General features: G+C 34.8%; 1 protein-coding gene across 1 annotated transcript in view; it reads right to left on the reverse strand.

Annotated features, from left to right (window-relative positions):
• The window catches only part of WDFY4 (WDFY family member 4), a 403,065-nt gene that overhangs the window by 235,114 nt on the left and 142,501 nt on the right, over window positions 1-25,450 (reverse strand). The window contains exons 22-32 of the mRNA XM_044665777.1: window positions 22,420-22,531; window positions 21,274-21,464; window positions 20,377-20,529; window positions 17,837-17,910; window positions 16,544-16,705; window positions 14,369-14,460; window positions 11,562-11,661; window positions 7,312-7,517; window positions 6,344-6,513; window positions 4,615-4,740; window positions 3,634-3,798 (exon numbers count right to left, since the gene is read on the reverse strand). Coding sequence (XP_044521712.1) covers window positions 3,634-3,798; window positions 4,615-4,740; window positions 6,344-6,513; window positions 7,312-7,517; window positions 11,562-11,661; window positions 14,369-14,460; window positions 16,544-16,705; window positions 17,837-17,910; window positions 20,377-20,529; window positions 21,274-21,464; window positions 22,420-22,531 — 1,551 coding nt within the window. The remainder of the gene's footprint in view (window positions 1-3,633; window positions 3,799-4,614; window positions 4,741-6,343; window positions 6,514-7,311; window positions 7,518-11,561; window positions 11,662-14,368; window positions 14,461-16,543; window positions 16,706-17,836; window positions 17,911-20,376; window positions 20,530-21,273; window positions 21,465-22,419; window positions 22,532-25,450) is intronic.

Consider the following 25,450-nt stretch of genomic DNA (forward strand, 5'->3'; position numbering starts at 1 on the left):
ACCCAACAGAGAAATAGAATGGGAATAAGCCAAGAAAAGGGGGAGATAATTGAAAGGAAGGGGAAGTGCTGGGAGAGTGACAAAAATCAAAATACTGGTTAGGAAGAATAGAGTGAAAGGAACAGAGAAGGAACTAAAGGGGCTAATATAAATGGAGGACAATATACAGTTAGTAATCATAACACTGAATGTGAATGAGATGAACTCACCCATAAAACGGAAGTGGAGAGCAGAGTGGATTAAAAACAAGAATCCTACTATATGTTATTTATAAGAAACACATTTGAGAAAGGGTGACACACACAGATTCAAGGTAAAAGACTGGAGCAAAACTTATTATGCATCATCTAAAATAAAAATAAAGCAGGAATAACAACAATGATATTAGATAAAGACAAAGCAGAAATTGATCTGATTAAAAGAGATAAAGAAGGAAATTACATTCTGTTAAAGGGTACTATAAAAATGAAGGAATATTAATACTAAACTTTTATGCACCAAATAGTATAGCATCTAGATTTCTAAAGGAGAAATTAAAGGACCTTAAGGAGGAAATAGAGAGTAAGACCATACTAGTAGAGGAATCAACCAAAAAGCTAGTGGAAATAATTAACAGCTTTAAAAATGTTGTAGGATACAAAATAAACCCTAAAAAATCATCAGCATTTCTACATATTTCCAACAAAACTCAGTAGCAGGAGTTAGAAAGAGAAATTCCATTTAAAATCACTCTAGACAATATAAAATATTAAGGAATCTGTCTGCCAAAACAAACACAAGAATTATGTGAACACAACTACAAAACACTTTTCACAAAATTAAAACTGGATCTAAATAATTGGAAAAACATTAATTTCTCATGGGTAAGGATTAGCTAATATAACAAAAATGACAATTCTACCCAAATTAATCTACTAATTCAGTGCCATACCTATCAAAATAACAAAATGTTTTTTAAGGAATTAGAAAAAAATTATAACAAAGTTCATCTGAATGAACAAAAGATCAAGAAAATGAAGGGATACACAGAGACCAATACACTGTGGTAAAACAGAATGTAATGGACTTCAGTACTAGCAACAATGCAATGACCCAGGACAATTCTAATGGATTTATGAAAAAGAACACTACCCACATTCAGAGGAAGAACTATAGGAGTGGAAACATAGAAGAAAAGCAACTGCTTGAAGACATGGGTTGAAGCGGACATGATTGGGGATGTAGACTCTAAACAACCACACCAATGCAACAATTGACAATTTGGAAATAGGTCTTGATCGATGACACATGTTAAAACCAGTGGAAATGCGCATCGGATATGCGGGGGCGGGGGGAGGAGGTCGGGGGATGAAGGGGAAAGTAAGAACATGAATCATGTAACCTTGATAACTTTTCTAAAAAATAAAAATTATTAAAAGAAAAAAAGAAAACAAAGGGAAATAATGAAAAAAAAGTGAAGGAGAGTGGTCTATCAGTACCAGATCTTAAACTGTACTATTAAGTAGTGGTCATACAAACAATATAGTAGAATGATCATTCTATTGCAAATATTACTAACATGCAAATAGATTTTGAACAATGCTACATATATAACCGAGTGGAATTGCTTGCCAGCTAAAGGAGTGGTGAGGGAAGAGGGAAGGGAAAGAACATAAACTATGTCATCATGGAAAAATATTCTAAATTAATTAATAAATTAAATTAATGATAAATAAAATTAATTAATTAAGATAGAGAACATTACAAAATGTAAAATGAATGACTTTGATCATATCAAATTAAAAAAGGTTTTGTACAAACAAAAGCAACGTAACCAAAATTAGAAGGAAAGAAACAAAGTAGGAAAACATTTTTATAATAAAACTCTCTGACAAAGGCTTAATTTCCCAAATATATAAGGAACTAAGTCAAATTTCCAAAAATTAAAGCCATTCCCCAATTGACAAATGGTCAAGGGACATGAACAAGCAGTTTTCACATGAAGAAATTAAAACTATCAATCATAAAATAATCAACCATTCTGGAGTACAATTTGGAATTATGCACAAAAGGCTTTAAAAAATGCTTGCCCTTTGATCCAGCCATACCACTGCTATTTTTGTACCCCCAGAGATAAGAAAAAAATAAAATATTTGTACAAAATATTTTAAAAATTGGAAAAACTGGGGGTATCCCTTAATTGGGGAATGGATTAATATTATTGTGCTGTAAGGAATGATGAACTGGAGGATTTCTATATGAACTGGAAGAACCTTCATGAAATGATGCAGAGTGAAAGGAGCAGAGCCAGGAGAATATTGTACACAGAAACTGATACATTATGGCATAATAGATTGTAACAGACTTTTCTACTAGCAGCAATGCAATGACTCAGGACAATCCAGAGGAACTTAGAAGAAAGAACACTATCCACATCCAGAGAAAGAACTGTGGTAGCAGAAATACAGAAGAAAAACATGTGATCGATCATGTGGTTGAATGGGGATATGATCAGGGTTTTGGCTTTAAAATGATTACTCTATTGAAGATATGAATAACAATGAAATAGGTGTTGAACAATGACACATATATAACCCAGTGGAATTGCTTGTCAGCTCTGGGAGGAAGGAGAGAAGAGAGGAGAGAAAGAACATGAATCATGGAATCATGGAAAATATTCTAAATAAAGAAAGACATTTAAAAAAAAGAAAAGAAATGAATCTGAGTCCTTGGCCACTTCATGTGTTCTTCTCCATTTTAGGTGAATAGATTAGATTTTGACTTTAAAAGTTTCAAAGAGAAAGGAGAACAAGTCTTCTGGCATCCTGGTGTCCAAGTTTTATAGTCTTTCCAACATGAATTCCTGAAGACAAAGCTGCATCTATTTTCTAGAACTTGTCATTATGCCTTAGCTGTTTCCTGACCAAAACCTATAAGTCCTTTCTCCCATTGGTGAATTTTTCTGAAAACCTTTCTTTTTGCTTGCATTTGTATCTCTACTTCTTGCTACAGAGTCCAGCATATAGCAAATGTTCAACAAATGTTTGTTGATTGACTGAGCAAGTGATGATGATGTATTTGGACTTGAACTTGGTGGGAATGATGTTATGTGCAAACTGAGCTAAGTTTGAGCCCACTCTTCCCAGAGATCAGGGCAGGATGTTGAAAAATGTATTTACTAAGGTTATGGAAGGAATTATTTCTTTTGTTGCTGCTATATCTTCAAGGTAAATTTACTTTTCTAAAAGTTAAATGATGTTAAATGGCTAAATACAACTGAAGTTATTTTCCCTGACACCTAAAAATGGGAAAAACAAATTTGACAGTGTCTCAAGCTAAGTAGAGAAGAAATATCTGCAAACCCATCAAGCTAACTCTGGAACTCTAAGGGGAAGATATTGCAGGCATGGTTCTGGGGGATTGAGCTAGACATACTTGCTACACATACCATATATAAGGCATCTAGAGAGGCACAAATAGAATGAGAGAGATAGAAAAAAATGGGGCAAGGTCCCATCCTAAAGGAGATAACAAGTGATTAGGGGATAGTATGACACATAATAAAACACAAAGAGTGAGGCACCAGACATTAAGCATTCTCAAGGAAGAGGGTCTGTTCCCTAAGCTCTAGGGAAGGAATGCAATATTGCTTACCTTTGGCATTTCTGGAGGGAAAAGAATTATAGCCAAGACTTGGAGAAAGTCAGAGGACCACCATATAGGGTCCTGAGGATAGTTGTGGTAGATTAGACAAAGGAACTGCATCACATTGCCGGGATAGGTCACTTTCCAATTACCTTCATCTGAACCTGTAAGAGGCTATAAACACAATTAATGAGGGGCAAACTTCTAGGTAAGCTGACTTAGCTACTGCACAAGAAAGCAGGAGAATTAGACTACAGACCTGCCTTTACTTTTCTGTGATTCTGGAAAAAAAAACACACAACTAAAATATACCCAACAGAGTTTCTGCAAGAAGAGAGCAGTTTAGAGGTCAGGAGACCAAACAGGAGGTTTTAACAGTGATATTATAAGTAATATTTTCCCTTTAATTTCCCCAAGTGGTAAAAATAAAGATTCTATGGTGTCCCAATTACTTCAAATGGACCATCTTCATATTATTTATCAACAAATAGTTTGGTGTTTTTAATACACTCCCATGAGCTCATGAAGATGAATATTAGTCAGGAAAATACACGAAGCACTTGAGAGCAGACAGAAACAAATGTTTTTTCATAGCTAATGCTAAGGTACCAAAATATGAACTGGAGTGTCAAGAGGGAGGAAAATAAGGCAGCTTGGCCAGATCAGTGTGGAAGTTAGTAATGCCTAACAAGTCTGGAAAGGTAGGTTGGGACCAGGTTTTATAAAGTTTTAAAGTTTAAATAGAGAAGCCTATATCATTCATTCTAAAGACCAACAGAAACCATTAAATATGGCTTAGTGGGAGAGACACACGATCAGATCTGTGATGGGCAGAAGTGCTGAGGGCCTGAATTGAAAGTCAATTTTCCTTTGAATGGAGAGAAGGGGTTCATACACAAAAGTTGAATAAGAGGAATATCCTGGTTATGAAAAACTGGGAACTACCACAGTTTGAATAGTTGAGGTCCTGATGAGAGCAAGTTAACTCACCTGGTTAATTGTGGCTTTGACCATCTCTAATAGCAGCAAGGCACCTTCGGTGCACAAACCAGACTTAAGGGCATTTTCCCTATTGTGGTTCTGTAATAACCATTGTAACATGACATCAAGACTTGTCTAAAACAGAAAAGAAACCTTATGAGCATATTTTAATTTGCATATGCATAATTCATAAATGTATATAATTTATGAGACTCAGCATTATGTAGTGCATACAGAACAGTCCTTGAAGCCAGGAAGTCTCAAAGTTCAAGTCCCATCTTTGGCATATAATGGCTGTGTGACCCTGTATAAATAATTTAACTTTTCAGTAATCTGGGCAACCCTCTAAGAATATAAGTGGCAGACAATATGCCAACCTATACTGATAGTTTCCTCATCTAGAATTTCCCTAAGCTAAGATGGATTAGAAAGAGATATAACTAAATAAAACACTTATAATATGTTCCTACCACCAGAAATTAGGATTAAGATTCTTGTGTGCTTTACAATTTGGTACTGAAGAGTAAAGGCAGGGTTTTCTGGTCTTGGGAAGTAATCTTTTATTTTTATGGCTTAGAGAAGATTTCTAGCTAGGATTTTAAATACACACTAGCAGGAATCGTCCAATAGACACCAAGGAAAGGTATATGTATTGCTGTCAATCAGTAAGATATCAGCTTATCATTTAATCTCTTAGTTTCAGTTTTCTCAGTGGTACAATGGAGTTAATAAAAATAAACTCACAGCTGTTATGAGAATCAAGTAAGATAATATTTGTAGGAGCACTTATCATGTTCTCTAGTATACAGAAGGAACTATAAAAATGCTTATTCTCTTCACTTCTGTATTGCTTAGGCACCTGCTATGTGTCAAGCACAATACTATATCCTAGAGATAGGAATACAATGAACAAAACAACCCCTTATCATAAGGAGGGAGTAGTCCCTTCTCAGTGGTACTTTCTTTGAAAGTTGCAGCTTCTTTTCCCATCTCCAATGTTCACTGATAGTGCCCTCAGCTTCTTAGGACCCTTAATCCTACTCTTCTATTTGTATGTAGCTTCTTTTTCTTTGACAATGGTGTGTTTTTAAGTTGCTTGTAGTTGCCAAAATTTGTGTAAAGTAGTTAGTTGACTAATCTAATCTCCATTTGGAATAACAAGTTGCACACTTATCTTTGAATAAAATCCCCCCATCATGGTAAATGTAAGCTTAAAGTGTTTACATTCCAAGCTTTCAAAGAGAGACCTGTAAGAGTGTGAATTGCTCAATTACCAAGACAACATCTTACACTAAAATCTAAAGTTTACAGATGCTAAGCTCATGGAGCTCTTATAATCTCTTTATGGGATGTGAATTGCTAACAGTTTTGGTAGTGGATTTCATATGATATAAATACTGTAAAGAATAGTTTCACTATCAAGTGTTTCAGAATTTTCAGGTGATAAAAAAAGAAAAGAAAGTGTGGAATTAAGTCTTCTGACAACCAACCAGTCTTCAGTTACACTGGACCAGAAATCATGGTCACCCGATCACAGGAAGCTTTTTATTGAAAAACTCTTTGGATGGCAGAAATAATCATTTTGAAACAATATAGTTTTTAAAACAAACACTTTACTGGCTAAGTGATCTCCTCTATTCTATCATTTATGAGTTTTGTTTCTCCCTTTTTCCTTTGGCATCATAGAGTAAAAATAAACTTTATCTATATACCATTGGAAGCCTTTCAAAAAACTTACCGTGGTCTCTATAGTCACTTCGCTCAAAGGAGTCTGAAGGAAGAAGCTAGATACGAGGAGGTACACTTCAGGAATATGAATATGGTGGCTAAGGAAGGTAGGTAATATTTGGAAACCAGAGATCAAGCAAGAACTAAAATCAGGCATTGGAGATTGAGTTTTTAAATTATCTAAATATCAAGAGAGAAAAAAAAGACATATGATAAAAATGTCATTTGACCAGAATCAATTAACTACAGTCACAACTAGTGTCAATAACATATTTGTGTCAAGGATATTTGTTCCATCAGTCATCTGTCTAATAATATATGAGAGATGAAAATGAGTACATACTTAGGAATTCTATGTGTCCTCAATGAGTAATGATAGTGTGGCTGTATTTACAAACATTATAGAATTCAATTCAGTTCAAATAAATATTAAGTAACTGCTATATGTTAGGCAATGGACTAGGGACTAGAGATATAAAAACCATATAAAAAATAGCCTCTGCTATCAAGAAGCAATCATTTTCTTTGGGCATAGTAGTTGAAAGTCATTGCTTATCTTATATATGTAAGTTAATATATAGAGGCCTCTCAAAGTAGTTGGTTGAAATCAACTGAAAATGCTAGAAAGAAATTGTGCTAATAACAACTGACATTTATATTAACACTTTACGATTTGAAAAATACATAACATGCATTATCTTGTTGAAGACTTATAATGACCAGTTTAAGTGCATCCTACAATTATGCTTATCTTCATTTTACAGATGAGGAAACTGAGGCTGAAAATTCAGTAACTTAGCCATTACCACTTATCTATCAAGTGTTAGAAACAAGATTGGATCTAGCTCTTCCTGGTTCCAAGTCCGACATACTTCTACAAACCAGATTGTCTCTTAAATATTAAAATTATACATATACATACATATAACATCTATATTTAAAAGACATGTCTTTAAAATGTGTTTTTTTCAAACTCACCCATCAAAATATCCACTCCCAAAATACTGTTTTCAACCCAGGATCCCATTGACAATCCATCTTTAAATCTGGCCCGTAGCATTGGGTTGTACAAAAAGTGCAATAGCAGCTTTATTCCCAAGACCACTGTACTTGGATGCAAATGATCTTGGATGAATAACAGAAACCAATCAGGCCCCAGGTTCAGAAACATTTCTTCCTGTGATCTGGGGAAAGATGCACCAATGAAAAAAGATTATTTTTTTTTCAATATAGCACAGTGTAGTAGAAAGAAAGCCAGGCTCAGGATTGTGAAAAACTGGCATTAATGTTTTAGGCAAATCCACTAACCCCTTAACTCTAGGCAAATCTCTCTAAAAAGAAAAGTTGCTGAAAATATGCCAAATTGTATAGAGTAAGGGGATTTCCTCATCCAGGAGTTCCTTAATACAACAACAACAAAAATAAATAAATAAACAAACAAACAAACAAACAAACAAATAAATAAATAAATAAATAAGTCACTATCTCAAATATATTTTAAATACTTCAATTTAAGTGCATCATGTACAAAGTTGAATAAATTTGTGAAATCTGGCATTCTTATTTACATCTATCAAAAATTTGCTAAGTGGTTTTGAGGTCATTTAATGTCTTAACAATGGGCAAAAAGAAAGTGATTGATTTACATCTGACTTAAAATCATGGGAATAAATTCTGTCATTAATTTTTGAAACATTTTGCTTGAAGACAAAAAAATTTAAAGCTACAAAGATTTCAAAAATTGTATTGAAAACCCAAAATAGTCAGATCCTAAAGCAGTAGGAAAAGAATTCCAGTTAAACTGATAGTTAAATTCTTAAAAAGCATGATGGACTTTAAGCCTGTTGTTAAGCTATCTACTGTTCACATAAGGGTTGGAAGTGTAATAGAAATAAATTATTATTTAAAAGTGTAGTGAGGTGGTACAGTCAATGGAGTACCAGGCCTGGAGTCAGGAAGACTCATCTTCCTGAGTTCAAATCTTTCCTCAGATACCTCCTTAATAACTTTTGGAATTCTGGGCAACCCGGTTTGTTTCCATTTTCTCCTCTGTAAAAGGAATTGGATAAGGAAATGGCAAACCACTCTAGCATATTTGCCAAGAAAACCCAAAAATGAGGTAACAAAAAGTTGGACATGACTAAGCAATAATAAGTATTTTATAAAATAATTATTTTATAAAATAAGTATTTTAAATATTCATTTAAAATGAATATTATAATTAACAAAAGAAAAAATAGTGAGACCAAGCCAGACTGAGAAATTCTAAGTGTATGAAAATAATTAAAACAGCTCATTTTGTGGTGGCAAAAAAATTGAAATTGAAGGAATGCCCATCAACTAACTAAACAAATTGTGGTATATAATGATGATCAAATACTAAATGGAAAGTAGAAGAGTTTCAGGAAAATCTGGGAAGACATATAAACTCAAGGAAAGTAAAGAACAAGAGAATAATGCACACAGTGACAACAGTATTGTAATGATGACGAACTGTGAATTGACTTAGCTATGCTCTGCAATACAATGATCCAACAGAATTCTGAAGGACGCATGATGAAAAAATGCTACCTACTTTCAGAAGAAGAACTAATAGGGTCTTAGTGCAGATGGAAGCATTGTTTTAACTTTTTTATTTTTCTTGTTTTTTGGGGGGAGCAACATGACTAATATGGAAATATATTTTGTTTGATTTCACATGCATAATTGTTATCGCATATCTTGCTTCTCAATGGTAGGGACTGGATAGGTAGGAGGGAGATAATTTGGAATGAAAAAATTTTAAATGAAATTTAAAATAAATATTTTTGTGTTTTAATTTAAAAAAATGAAGTATGGATTCAATTGAACAATATCATTAAATCAAGGTTTATCAGGAAAAAAAAACCTGTAGCATTTACATCCCAGTGCTTTTGGTGAATGTATCATTCACATTAAGTATGCAAAGCCTACAGCTCTACAAAACTTTCAGGTATCCTCATTTTACAGATGAGAAAAGTCAGGCTTAAGGGATTTATATAATATGCCTGAGAAAATATAGTGAAACAAGTGTCTAGAAACAAGCTCTACCTTGAAGCAAAGATGCAAAGGAAATAAAGGTGCCACTTTTGCTAATTACTGCTTGGGTAACCTGTGGAAATGATGGTAAGCTCTCTGTGCATCAATTTCTTCATTTAAAAACTCACCAGTTGGACAAGATAATGTCTAAGGTTTCTTCCAACTCTAACTTCTAGGATTCTCAGTAGCAACAGAGTTCTTTGACTCTGTGTCCAGCAGCCCTAAATTTAAAAACTGTTTAAACTGTTTAGTCTAAAGATCTCTTTACACTCAAAAATTATTGAGGACTTTCTTTCCTCAGGAGTGTTTGTTTATGTGCATTAACTCTGTTGATATTTTATCATGTTAAAAATTAAAATATCTTAGTGTCATTGTGAAAAATAATTTTGACCTTACAAAATCCCTAAGAGGGTCTTAGAGAACCTCAGGGGTCCCCAGATCACACTTAGAGAACCATTGACCTATATCATAATCTGAGAAGTAAGATAGTAGACAAGCTTTGTATAAAAAAAGAGATTAACTTGCTGAAGTAATGGAGTCATTAATTCCAAAGAAAGGAAAGAAAGGCATGCAGTGCTACAGATTTGAGTTGCAAAGTCATCAATGGTAAGAGTGGAACTGATGAAAAGTTTATGAATTAAAATGCTTATACATCATCAGATTAAAAAAAAAGATTTGCACAGCTATTTTATTATATTTCAGAGAGGAAGAATAGTAGAATGAGCATTGTTGTATTTAAAGGATTTATCTAGGGAGAAACTAGGTAACATAGCAGATGGAATACCAGACATGGAATCAGAAAGACCTGGATTAAAATCTGGTCTCAGACACTTCTTAGCTGTGTGACCTTGGGCAAGTCACTGAACCCTAATTGCCTAGCTCATACTACTCTTCTGCCTTAGAACAGATATTTAGTATTGATTCTAAGAGAGAAGGTAAGATTAAATGGATAGATAGATAGATAGATAGATAGATAGATAGATAGATAGATAGACCAACAGATAATTAAATGATAGACAGATAGAGATGGATAGACAGATAGAAAGAAGGATAAATGGATGGGAGGCAGGTGGGTGGAGAGACAGACAGACAGGCAGACAGACAAACAGACAGTTAGATAGATAGACCAACAGATAACTAAATGATAGACAAATAGAGAGATGGATAGACAGTCAGAAGGATAAATGGATGGACAGGCAGGTGGATGGAGAAACAGACAGACAGGCAGACAGATAGATAGATAGATAGACCAGCAGATAACTAAATGATAAACAGATAGAGATGGATAGAAAGATAGACAGAAGGACAAATGGACAGGCTGACAGGTGGCTGGAGAGACAGCTAGCTAGCTAGCTAGATAATCTCTAGTGCCAGTTCAAGAGAATGATCATGGACTAATTTTGAACCACATATTTCCACACAGAAATATAAATTATGCATCACTATGATTTTGCAAATGTTCCCTTTCACAAATATGGTGATTTTATAGGTGAATCCACCGAGTTCATTTTTATCTTCATAAAATACTTAGAACTTTATTTTAAAGGTACATTTATTATTTTAAATAAAATGATTTGAGATGGAAGGAACCTTAAATATCAAGGAGTCTACCTCCATAGATGAGAAAACTGAGGTCTGAAGAGATTATGTGAGATAACAAGGTACTTAAGTCATAGAACACTGGCTTTAGAATCAAAGAATGCCCACCTCTGACAAGTACTGTCTAAATCAGCCTGGTTAAGTCACCTAATCTGTCAATGTCCTAGGCAACTTTCAAAGACCATATTTGGTAGAGCAGAAAGCAATCTAGATGTGTACCTATAATGAAGTAGTTTTTCATCAAATGCTCTCTAGAAAGATAAATCACAAGCAAATCAAAATGTATAAAAATTAAAGTGGAATTGTCAAAAAAACAGGTAAAAAAAGCTTATTACAATTACACCAAAATTTCTTCCCCCTCAAATATTTTTGAATTTCAAATATTTTGAAAATATTTCAGGGCAAGGTCTAGATTAGCCTGTTGGAAAACTATAATTTCCCTAGTGACAGTGCTAGAAATATGTGTCAGAAATCAGTCAGAAATACCAATATTTTCATTAAGGAAAACGCTTTCTTACTGCTCTATGTATGAATTAGCCACACGCTGGTTTGTCCTGCATACTGTTACTTACTCTGAGGACAGATGAAATTTGTTGGAACAGATTACATTCAGCAGCATCTCGAGTAACTGGTTTCTGAGCCAGATCATCCTGCCAGATGTTTGGCTTCCGGCTACAAACATAGAAAGGAGAAAAGACAAAGTAAAATGTCAGAATGCAGGCTTCAATAAACAACTCAGAAAAGAAGACAGGTGGAGATAGAAAGGTCTTATCTGTGATTTTGGTAGGTACCTCTGTTTTCCTTTGAAGGTCATATTTTTGAAGTTGTTGGAAAGAAAGTGGTATGGCAAGCCAATTTGGAGGGCATTATTTAAAGTCTTCCACAACCTAGCTCCTATGTACCTTTCATTCTTATTTCCTACTGCCACCCTATCTAATGCTGTCAAATCTTCCATTTGACTGTTTCCTGAATATTTTCTTTTCATCCCTCAGCACCACTCCTTTCCACAGAGAGGTGGGATCTAGGGTGCACTCTTTCCTCATCTATGCCTGGAAGGATCCATAGCTTCATTAAAAACCCACCATAGGTGCCACCTCCTATTTACTGATTCTTTTCACTTCTTAGTTCCCTGTCCCTTTTGAAAATACTTACCATATAATTTTAAAAATTTATCTGTATATATTTTGTACTCCCTTCTCCCAGTAGAACATAGCCTCTTTGGGAGAAGGCGGGAAAAGAAAGGAGAGGAAGAGGGAAGGAATGAAGGAAGGCAGGAAGAAAAGAAGGAAAGGAAGGAGGAAGGAGGGAAGGGAGGATGGAAGGATGGAAGGGAGGATGAAAGGATGGAAGGGAGAGAGGAAAGAAGAAACAAAGGAACAAAGGAAGGAAGGGAGGGATGAATGAAGGAAGGAAAGGGAGGGAGGGAGGTAAGGGATGCAAAAAGGGACAGAGGAAGGGAAGGAGCAAAAGGAATGAGGGAAGAGCAGAGAAGAAAAACATCTTAGGTAATTTATTTTATTTTTCATGTTCTGGCTTTCCCCATTGTAAAATAAGAGGTAGTTGGAGTGTTTAGGACTCCAATCAGCTCCAAAATCCTATTGTCATATGAAAGTGCATAAAAAGATTAACATTCATCTATCTGGAAAAATCACAGATCTAGATCTGGAAGGCAACTTCAAAGTCATCTAGTCCAACCCACTGATTTTACAGATGAGGATACTGAAGTGTAGGAAAGTTAAAAGACTTCCCCAAGGTCACACAGTCATTAGGTGTCAGAGACACAATTTGGATCTGGGTACTCTGTCTATAGGACCACTGATCGTGTGATTGTACCACTCAGTACATTAATAATTAGCATTTAATTAAGTGGAGAAAAGAGAAGACTAAACGACGTTGCTATCTCCTGTTTCAAGTATTAGTTTTTTTTTTAAATTATGAAACTTCAAATTACAGCTGATGAACCAGTATTCAGAGAGAGCCTGAAGTGTGGAGAAGACAGGACTTTTAATCAGAAGATCTGGATTAGATTATTGTTCCAGGCACTTTTCTTAGCTGTAAGGTCATAGAGAGATCATTGGCTGAGGAATAAATAATCAACTTCTCAACTTTCTGTTTCTTCATCTAAAGTGGAGATAGTAATTAAATATGTATATATATATATATATGCACTATAGAATAATCAGAACATAATCTAATGTTACATAATTGATGTATTATATGTAATGTCTATATTATATATGTATATGTGTGTACATAGATATTATATATGTGTATTTATTCATTTAATATTGTGTATAATACATAATTTGTATTATATAGTATGCATTATATATAATTTATATTGTATATGTACACAAAGAAGTAGAATTAAGCAGTATAACAACATATATATTATATTATATAATGATGTATTTTGTGTTATGACAATGTGATTTGATTATTATATATAATAAAATTACATAGCACCTATGCTTATATAGTATATACATATATGTGTATGTGTACATATATACTTATGTACTAGATTTATAATATATAATTGTACATAGTATTTTAAGTGTTGTAAAGTATTTTCCTCAAGAATGAAACTATGAAATGATAAAATATTATTTCATGCAATAAATGTATAAAATATAGATATATAATTATATGTACATGTATAGTATTTTAAGGTTTGTAAAATGTTCTCTTCTAGAATGACACTATGAAGAAATAAAATATTTTACATGTATATATATGCAACCTACAATATATATATAATATAGACATAATATAATAAATAGATTTTCTAGGTATTAGAATTACAAGAGATCTCATATTCATTTGAGTCATTATTGTTGTTCATTTGTAAAAATAGTAATCTTTCATAGTTTGTGTTTTTTTGTTTACAGACATCTTTGCTCATGGAGTCAGACCAAGAAGCAGTCTCAGAAGTTGTCTAGTCTAAGTCCCTCTTTTACAAAAGAAACTGAGTTCCAGCTATATGACTTGCTTAAGAATTCAAAGGGGGCAACTGTCAGCTCTCAGATTTAAACCACGATTATAGAATCATAGATTTACAACTGGAAGGAAACACTTTCCACTATGCCTGGCCCATAGAAGGCATTTGCTAATTGTTAGTAGTCATCTGGTCCAGAGTCATTCTTTTATAGAAGAGGAAATTGATACCTAGAGTTGTTAAATATTCAAGTGTTCAAGTTCACATAGGAAGTAAGTCCCAGAGAAAGTATGTAAACCAAGGTCTTCTGAGTATATTGTATCATGTTGGTTCCCCTTCTGAAGGAAAAGATTTTAGGGACATTGTGAGAAAATATATTAGTTATCTTCTTAGTGAAACTGTGATACCACTAAAACCCAACTCTGAAAAACATCTTTTTACCTTGTATAAAGGAATCCAAGTTCTTTTCCATACTAATTTGTTTTTCATTTACTGAAGAAGGTTTGAGAGTGTAGACAATGAATAATCCAATCCTTTAAGGGAACAAAAGGGAGGAAGGGGAAGAAGGAAGTATTAAATGTCATTTATATGTGTCTTTTCTAAACATATCACCAGTGTTTTCTGCCCTAGTTTAACTAGTGTAATCTGTGGTCTTTGTATAATAATCAGAATGCAAAAATCAGATAATAATTCAATATAAAGCTAAATGCCCATTATCTAAGATAAGAAAGAGGAATAAACATAAATAGAGCAGAAAATAACTGAATTGTTCACCTTTGCATGGGGGGTAGGGGATAATCAGTAATTTACATTGTGAAAGATATCAAGAATTTATTGGAAAATCAATATTGCTCTGTCATATGTAGTAAGTAATTCTTTCTTTGTTTCAAGAGTAAAATAAGGACATAATAGATAGCTATCTGCTAGGTAGCACAATCAATAGCTCAATGAATGTATAAATGGAGATTTTGAACCTTGGACTTCATCCCCCATAAGTCCCTTAATTTTCCCAAAATTCCCTTTAATCTCTCCTACGCCTCCACATTTGTGTGGTCACGTTATTGTTTTATAGTTGGCTATAACTTTGCCCTCTCACTCTTTTTGCTCTTGGGAGAGGGCCGGTTATTAACCTTTTAGTTAGTCTCTTTTGTTAGTTTATTATTAATAAAATATTGATAAATATAATATTTAGTATTTTGTATATCCATTTTAATCTTCACAATGAACTTGAAGTCACAGAGACCTGAGTTCAATAGTACCTCAGACACTTATGACTTGAATGATCTTGGCTTTATAAATCTCTTGGTCTCAGTTTCCCCATCTGTAAGATGGTTTAATAATAGCACTTCCTCACAGAGTTGTTTTGAGGATAAATTAAGTTTATATATATATAAAATGAGTTAGACTTGATAAACTAGCATCCTTCTGGCTGTTAATAAATAATTCCACAATCAACATTTTTCTTGGAGATGAACATATGGTCACATTTAGAATCCAGTGGCATTATTGCCCATTATTTTCATCTCTACAGAATATATCAGTAATATGAGTCAAATGTAATTCTTTGTGGTTTGAAAAAAATGTCATCTTAGCTTACATGAGGAAAGTACCAGGTATGTCTTATCTTTTAAATTTTATTTTCATTAAAGATGTTTCTAATTCCCAAATGCTCCCTTAGAGCCTGAGAACAGAGAGATGAATCTGGAGTCAGGAAGACTTGGTAATTAACTTCATTTTCCTAATTGGTAAAGTGGAAAATCCAAAGGACATATCTATTAAACATACTTGTATTATTAACTCATTAAAGATGAAACCTTGCAAATACAGCGTAGATAAATGAATACCAACATGGCAGCTGATCTGAGTAGAAAATGAAGCATAGTAAAGTTGACCAGCTGGCACTGAAAGTTAGGAAGGAGGAGGCAAAAATGAACCAATCAGGAATAAAAGTTTTGTTGCTGACCTCTTGAAGAATGACTGTTTTGCCTCTACAGGATTAACTTGTGTAAGCAATGACTTGCTTTCCTCCATTAGACTGTGAGCTCCTCAAGAGTAAGAAATGTCTTTTGTCCTTCTGATATGGTTTTCCCACCTTTTCTCTCACTTGTACTTTTAATATTTCAAATAAAATTAGAAATTACCTAAAGTAGAATGTGAGTGGGAAATGATTCAGCCAATGAGATTGATGCTTATGCTGAAAATGGTGACCTTGGAAATGGGTAGAGGAATTTAAAGACCATATAAGACTCTGAAAACTCTGAGAATTCCTAAATCAGATAATCAAAAACCAAAAACAAATAATGCTCACAATGCCAGTTAACAATCTCAATTCCCATAAAAGCATAGTTATGGACAATATTGATACATGATTTAAATAGGTAGGAAGTTTCTGACCACTTAGATTCTATAAAATGGAATCTTCCTTGCAAAGAAAGGGCAAATTGGTTTGATTTCTATTGTTAAACCTTTAAAATGCTTAATAATTAACCCATCAAAAGATCTGTAGTAGCTAATATACAGGGTTGTTAGGTATAATAAGATCATGTGTGTAAAAGCAACATTAAAATTTGATTTGTCAGTTATTAATAATATTTTATTATTACATTTTATTATTACCTAATGACATCTTGGGTGTTGAAATATCTCTTCAGCAAATGACCAAGGATGGAAGTGATGGTGGTGATCTTGGTGGGACTGAGGATGGGGTCATTAAAGAGGAAGACCAGCCTAGGTACCAGTTGTACCCGGTGAGCAATTTCAGCATTCCGAGTCCCTTCCCTGGTGAGAAAGAGAAAGAGACAGTAAAAGCATTTACTGGAAAGAGCCAAATTTGCTGCATTTCTGCTAAAAAGGTTTGCAGACTCTGCTTGTTCCATGGACCTTTGACTCCTGATCATTTCTTGGCAATCTCTCAAAACAATGTCAGACACTCATTGAATATGTGTCTGTTATCAAAAACCAAAGTCTGCACTGGGACATTCCTCTACTTCTTCCTTTCCACCCCCTGGAAACTGCCATGTTTTAGAGAGTTCAAACAAAAGCCCCAATTATTGACTTTTAAATCTGTGCATCAGTGGAAACAAATGTAGATTACATAAAGCTCAAAACAAAGGCATTAGACATGTACATGATTTCTAGCATCACTTTGCCAATAGCCTAGAAACTGCCAACATTATTCAGTGAGTTTCTCTGACTGTATGCCATACAAACCCTTTTGAAACCACAAAGTGGATAACTTCAAGTCAAAATTTTAAAATAATTCTAGTATTCACATCCTTTTTTTTGGAAGAGGGAGACATTCACAGATTTAATTTCCCATCAAAATGTTCTCATTTCAAGAAAACATCTCCCCATATAAATTCCATTCTTTTTAAAAGAAAATAGAAATGAAAAAATCAGGGCCTATACTTACTTCTCTTTTTTCTTTCATTTAAGTTATATTATTCACCATAACCAAAAAGTCAAGAAATAAGAGACAGAAAATTCTCAACTTTATATATGATTTTCAGTTGTCAAATAAAAAATAAAAGCAACTAATGAATTCAAAGGATCCAGGCATAAGTCTTGAGAATTCCACAAGATATTGCCATATATTCTGGTTTTCATGATCAGGGTGAGTCCTTGCAAATCAGTTTAAAGGGAATGAGCTACAGAAGCAACAAGGACTTAAGGTCAGTAAGGTATAAGGATCTGGCATCCTACAAACTGACTGGTTATGCATATAAATTATTTCTACAGACTTATTAGCTATTCAATAGCATTAATGAATTTCTCTTTGATCATTAAAGACAACAAGTTTGCTGATATCCTGAATTTCCATGGGAAAGTCTTATTTCTTCCTGATACTCAGCCGTATTCATGACTAAAGACAAAGTTGTAGAAAGCAGGAGTTCTCATTGGATAGCTTACCGTGGTGACTGAAGAATTTCCATGAGATGGGAAAAGAGAGCAACATCTAGATTTTCTGCTGTGTTCATCCAGAGCTGAAAGATAGAAAAATATGCTTTGAAACATAATGCTATAGCAAAATATATTTTTATAGAGAATGGGATGGGGGTGAGGGAAACCTACCAAATTCAGAATTCCTTTGGTCACAATTTAGAAACTATGATAAATACATTAAACTATTCACACTTTTTGACTGTTCTTACTACAGGCATATGCCCCAAGAAAGTCATAGTCAAAAAGAAATCCCCTCCTCCCCATCTATATAAATATTCACAGCATCGCTTTTTTTTTGGCTGCAAAAAAACTGGAAACAAAGTAGGCATCCATCATTTGCAGAATGGCTGAACAAAGTGCAAGATAAGAATGCGATAAACTATTATGACATCATAAAAATGACAAAATATGAGGAACTCTGAAAAACATGGGAAGAATTTTTTCAAATATGCGATCTGAGCAAAGTAAGCAGAGGCAGAGAACAAAATGCATGATGATTTAAGTGAAAACTACATTAAAAGGGAACATCATGATGATTAGAAGTGGTGACCCATCATGATAAAAGAGAATCAATGAAATATGCTTTCTTTTTTCTCAAAGGAGAGGGAAAGGAGGAGGGAGGAAAGGGAATTGTACATGAAGAATGTGATATATATTGTTCTGCATCATCACTGTGTTTCCTGGATTTCTATAAATACTTTTCATTGTTACAAATGAGCATTCTATCTTTATGGGGAGGAATATTAAGGAGAAATCAGTATCAAAACAAAAAAGTCCATCAGCAAAACTTCAAAGTAGAAGTTCACTTACCAAAGTAATCTTTTGTACTCAATTAAGCTACTTTGTTGAGCTATTCAAAGCACCAAATCACTTAAGTGGATAAATTACGCAGAACATAAAGGGACAGTAGACTGGCAAGAGAAGTACAAGATGGGAAGTCCAAAGACCTTTTCGCCCTACTCTCATCTTCATCACTATCTCTTGTGTGCCTATGAACTAATAAATTTATTCTGTTTGTGTTTGTTTTCCCATCTATAAATTGTTAATCATAAATCTTGGTCATCATAAATCAACCTACTCCACAGTGCTGCTAGAAGCACAAATAGATCTATAAAACACATGGAAATCCTAGAAGTATCACTTGGCTACCACTATGGGTATCACTTAGATTACTTCAGGTCATGAAGAAAAGCAAAGTATAATTGGTCTCTTTGGGACAGAGAAGACAACCTGGTGTTAGGTCTCTTCCATCTCCCATTTCTCCTCTCAGTCCCTGCCCCACCCCCTGAAAGTTCCTCTTACAGGGATCTCTTCAATGTTTATATCTAAAACACGAATAAAATTAAGGTTATTCAATTTGGCAAGCACTACAGATTCAGATTCATCACAGAACTAGATAATTCAAGGACTCTCCCTCCCTGCACTCTGACTACTGATCTCCTTTACTTTCTCAAAGTCTCAACTGAAACAGCATCTTTTAGTAGAAGCCTTTCCCAACTCCTCTTAATTCTAGTGCCTTTCCTCTGTTTTCTTAAATCTCCTATTTAACTTGTATATAGCTTGCTTTGTATATAATTATTTGTATGTTTTCTCCCCCATTAGATCATATCCTTCTTAAGGTCAGGAACTGTCTTTTGCTTCTTTTCATATCTTCAGCACTTAGTATGGGGGAACCTAATAAGTGTAAACACTTATTGACTGAGTTACAAAATCTCATAGTGACAAGAAACAAAATTAAGAAAAAACAGAATAAAAGAAAAAGTTAGCAGTGACAGATATGGTCTAATGATCTCTTTCAATTAAAAGAGGCAAAATTACCCTCTCATTATTGGAGGTAATGAGGAACAAGGAAGGGGTACGAATATTTCACTAATGCTGCAAATCCAGGCAGTTTTTATTATTTCAATTGCCTTAAAGTTATCCCACTAATGTAGTCTACAGGATTCATCTCCCATGGTACGAATTAAGGGTAGTTACAGATTGTTGGATGAGGAAAAGAATTTCATCCAGTCTCTACTGACCTATTATATATATAATTCAAAACTTCCCTAAGATTTGTATGACATCCTGTATTATTAATTATTATTTTTAAAACTCTTACCTTCTGTCTTGGAATAAATACTAAGAAAAGATTCCAAGGAAGAAGAGCATTAAGGGTTAGGCAATTGGTGTTAAGTGACTAGCCCAGGATCACACTGCCAGAAAGTATCTAAGGCCAGATTTGAACCTAGGATGTCATATCTCCAGGACCGGTTCTCAATCCACTGAGTCACCTACCTGTCCCATCCTGTATTATTTTTTAGAAACTTGACTCCTCACTAGACATAAAAAACAGGATTGCATACAAAATTATTAATCTACAATGTACAACTTTTTTTTCTTTTCATCAAATTTCACATGGTTGCACCAATACTGCCCTTCTTGAGCATCCTTCAGCTCTCTTCTGCCTATTTCTTTTTGTCACAGTAACATTTTCAAAAGAAAAAAGTTTCCCCCCACTAATTTACCTCAAAATTGCAGAGAACATGCTGGAATATACCAAGATTTGTGATAGCAGAGGATCCAAAGCCCAGCTCAATGGTGCCAGCAACAGAAAGAATGAGCTGGAAAATTCTATTGTTCAACAATCGTACCTTCTTCTTGAGGAGCAATGTCAGTATCTGAAAATATAGAGCAAGAGCAATAAAGTTCAATTTACTGATTGATCAATATATTTTTCCTCATGCCTTTCTATACCCCCATAATCTACAACTGAAGAGTACAGAACTAGCTCTGCTGATGTTTTTACCACAAACCTGAAAACTCTTCTGGACTAGGTAACGGCTACATTGAAATAGCAATTCATCAGTAGCATTCCCATGGGGCTTGGGCATCCTTGGGAAACTTCTATTACAGACACTTTGTATTGGATATAAGCTCATTTTTCTCTAAAAGTTAGATAGACCACCAAGGCTGAGAGGCTTTATTCATGCCTTCAGAGTTTTTGGCATGGTCCAATGCTTTGACATCAAAAGGAAAAGTGCTTTTGTCAGAGGAAATTACATTAAAGAAAATACATTATCACCTTTACTGTTCACTTTAAGGACCGCAGGACCTGTCCATTTGACTTGTAGATGGGACCTTCGATAGAGGCTACTTTCCCTTATAAATAGTACGTGAGCTACTACAGTGCAGAATTATTCTTGCTTTTCTTTTTGTGTCTTTGCCACTTATCACAATGTTTTTTCCCAGAGTAATTGTTTAATGTTTTCTTCATTCATTCACTCATTCATTCATTCTTCATCCATGTGAAAAACAGATTTGAAGAACTACCGAATTGAGACACCTTCTTTCACACAGTTAAGAGGCCATTTTACGGCCATGTTCCCTTTGACTTCCAAGGGAAAACTTTGGTGCTTTATTACCTGGTATCCATGGATGTGTTTCATGAGGTTGTCACACATGGGACTGCTGCTTAGAACTGAGTGAAGAACTTTAATGGCAGCATACATAGTATGATCATTTGTAGCCAGAGAAATCATTCCAAGGAGAATGGCAGGTCCACCAATGAAGTTCAGGCTGTTGGCCGCAGGACTGGAGTGGAACACTCTTACCCCTAAGGACAATCCAAAGTCTCTAGTAATCGCTTTCCATTTCAGCACAATTAAAAATTACCTAGTGACCTAAATGAGTCAAGCTAGATGCCTGCAAGTCCTTACTATCTCTGGAGATTCTGTGATTCTGTGAATTCCATCTTCATGAAAAATGGTTTGGGAAATGTGCGTCGGCCATGGGTGGGGGAAGTGTGGGGGGTGAAGGGGAAAGTAGGAGCATGAATCATGTAACCATGTTAAAAATGATTATTAATAAATGTTTAAATTTAAAAAAATGGTTTGGGAAGCTTCATTGACTCAATGAGTCTATATGACTTGCCCAGTATTACATAGTTAATATGGGCCAAAGGAAGGACTAGAACCCAGATCTTCCTAGATTCAATGATAGCTTTTTCACATCTGATGAGATCTACAATCTCATGAAATGACACCATTTAAAAAATATAATTGATTTACTTTTTTTAAAAAAAGGAGAGGAGGCAGAGAAATTGGACAGGTTTGAGTTAGGATTCATTTTAAGAGTGAATGAAAAAATTGTTTTCTATTAGATGTAAAGAGAAATTCAGGGTTTGATTTATGCCTATTGATAAGAACTGAAGACAAGTGAGACAGCTATTTAATTGTACTTCAGTATCTGGATTTCAATGTAGTTCTAAACTATTTATCTAAATATAATTTTATGCTAGCATTAGTGAAAATATATGGTTCCTGGTTAATAAAGGACTATTTTATAGGGAGAAATATGGAGTCGTGTTTTAAGATGTTTTCAAAGTTTAAAATACTTAACATAGAGACAAATAAATATTTTTCAGATCATTATATGATAAAATAACAAGAAATTTTGATTAGTTTCCATGAACAACCTGAGTATTTCACTGCCTTGATAGACATGCATAGTAAGAACCCCCAGAAGTCCTCATTCCCAGGACTTCATTCCAATTCACCTTCTGTACATACCTAACTGACCCACAGCAACTGCTCCAATGGTACGAAGGGAGCCTGAAAGGTGTCCAGCAGAATTTCTTACCAAAAAAACTGGCATTGAATTGTCTCGTGAGGAAATGTTCATCTAAAGAAAACACAAATAATTGTAAGTAATCATATGACATTTTTGAAAGGGAAGAAGGAAAATTTAACCTAACTGGAAAATTTAGCCAATGAAAAGTAAACTGAAGTTTTGCATCAAGTGCTGAAATCTATACTCAAGTCCAAAGATAAATGTCCATCTAGCTTAATTACTAGAAAGATAATTAAGTGCATTGAATTTCTCCAATTTTTTCCTCATTTAAACTTTTGAAATCTTTTTGTGAAGTTGAACTGGGTTTTGAAATTTGAGATATAGCTGCTACCACAACATCTGTCAACTTTGGGGCTAGTGTGGATTAGGTATCATGGGCATTCTAACATTCTAATCTAGTCTGCTTAATTTATTCTATCCAATGTTACTAGAGAATTTCAAGACATGATAACTTTAGAGATAGCTACCTGGCTCTGGAGATTGCGAACCAGGACCAGAGAAGGAAGGTCCTGGTTTCAAAACCGGCCTCAAAAATTTTCTAGCTATGTGACCCTAGACAAGTCACTTAACCCCCATTGCTTAGCCCTTACAATGCTTCTGCCTTGGAACCAATACACAGTATTGATTATCAGATGGAAGGTAAGGTTTTTTTAAAGATATTAATAAGGGGCATTACCATTTTCAAAATCTGAAAGCATGTCTTCAAAAATGTCTTTTAGGTAGATATAGGTGGTATATATCTAGAATGGTACCAATCAGGACAAATGCACAGGTTCAATTCAGAAATAGAACAGATTTAATTATTTAGTCATTTCCATAGTGTCCCCATTTGCTGTTTCCTTGGCAAAGATACTGGAGCAGTTTGCCATTTCTTTCTCCGACTCATTTTACAAGTGGGGAAACCAAGGCAAACAATATTAAGTCACTTGCCCAAGATCACATAGCTAGTAAGTATCTGAGGTTGAATTTCAGCTCAGAAAGGTGAGGAGTCTCCTTAATTCCATATGCAGCACTCTATCCACTGCACTACCTAGCTGCCCCAAATAGGACAGTTACTTGCAGCCATCTATCAGTTAATGATGATGTTCGATAGTTAGACTTATATAGGGACTTAAGGTTTATAAAACACTTTTTACAAATATATTTTTTTAGTTTTTTCCTCCAAAATAATCCTCAGAGGTAGGTACTATTATATAGATGAAGTTACTTATTGAGGATCATAAAGTTAGTACTCCTCTGAGGATAGATTTGAAATCACATCTTTTTGACTCCAAGTCTAACACTCTATCCACTACCCGCTGAACAACCAATTTGCCAAACACTGTACATAATACATACATGTTCTGTATGCCAAGCAGTTGTGCATTTTGAAATGCACAAACTCTGGGAGACTACCTCTCCCAGGATCCTCTACCCTAACTTCTTCAGACACATCCCACTTCCTCTGTGGGAGGTGTCTGAGGAAGGTATAAAAGAAAGGGAGAGAGAGAATTTTGGCACCTTTTTTGGAGAAGACTTTTTGCCCCATGGTGGCCTTTTTTTCCCCAAAGGGTCTTTTTCCCCAATTGGTGGACTGGCTTTTTAGGAGAGCCTTGGTCCCCTCTAAGATCTAACTTCTTGCCCTTTTCCTTACCTAACTTTTCCTAAACAAACTAAATAAACCCAGCTATTCTATACCCTTAAGTTGTTTCCTGATCTTTATTGAGCTCTGAAGGGCTTGGGTCAATTAGCCCTACTGGAACTGGGGGCTACCCTGGCTTCCCTTCCTCCAGCTTCCCTTCACCCGGCTACCTTCCTTTCCCTATCTACCTTGCCTTTCCCTCTACCTTCTAAAATTTCCTTCTACACAATGTTCTAGGCACTGGGGAAACAGAAATAAACCATAGTCCCTGCCTTCAAGGAACTTAAGAGTTTGTTGGGAAAGGAGTACACTTACATTTTAATTTTATGGAGGTGGCACAGTGGATAGCATGCAAGGACTGGTGTCAGAAAGATCCAAGTTTAAATATGACTTCAGACACTTCCTAGCTGTGTGACCCTGGGCAAGTCACTTACCTCTGTTTGCCTCAGTTTCCTCATCTGCCAAATGAACTAGAGAAGGAAAAGATAAAACACTCCAATGTCTTTGCCAAGAAAACCCCAAGTTAGTCATGAAGAGTAAGACACAACTGAAACAACAATTTTCTGGAAGGAATAGCAATTGAGAGGAATAGGAAAGGTCTCATGTTGGAAGTGGTGTTTGCAAACACCATACAGGTAGTATGATGCAGTGGACAGGAAGTTGGTCTTAGAGTTTAAAAAAATCTGAGTTTGTCTGAGTTTTACCCAAGATATTGCTGTGTTACCCTCAGAGAATCACTTAACCTGCTCCAGCCCACCCTCAATTTCAGTTTCCTCATCTGGAAAATGGAAAAAAAAATTTCATTCACTTCACAGGGTTGTAGAGAATTCCAAATGACATAATATCTGTAATGCATGAGCTATGCCACAAACTCCTACCACAAGAGCGAGTGCTTAGGATAAGGTGAATAAATGAATATTAATTTATTTGCCACTGATTTTTCTTCAAATGCCCCAAACCTCAAAGCAAACATTCTACTAATAGCTAAGTTTTCTTTACAAGGTAATTTTCTTACCTTACCTCACTTAATCTTCAAACTCTGTGTTTAGTACAAGAACTATTGTCCCCTTTTGATAGAAAAGGAGAGGTTCAGAAAGGAAGCAGCACTTGTCTAAGGTCACATAGTTAGTTACTAGAGATGGGACTCACTCCCCAATCTTCTGGTGCTAAATAACCACTCATTCTAGTAGGTCACACTCATTTCCTCTGTTGTATTGAGTCAGTTAAGTCATAAAGAACTTATTGTTGCTACTTTTCAATAGAGAGGTGGATTGGAAATACTCACTTTTTGCCTTTCATGAACTTGATTTTTCTAGTACTAAGTTATGGAGTATTTAGTTTTGTGACAA

The sequence above is a fragment of the Gracilinanus agilis genome, chromosome 2, assembly GCF_016433145.1.
Source record: "Gracilinanus agilis isolate LMUSP501 chromosome 2, AgileGrace, whole genome shotgun sequence".
In the NCBI taxonomy this organism is placed as follows: Eukaryota; Metazoa; Chordata; class Mammalia; order Didelphimorphia; family Didelphidae; genus Gracilinanus; species Gracilinanus agilis.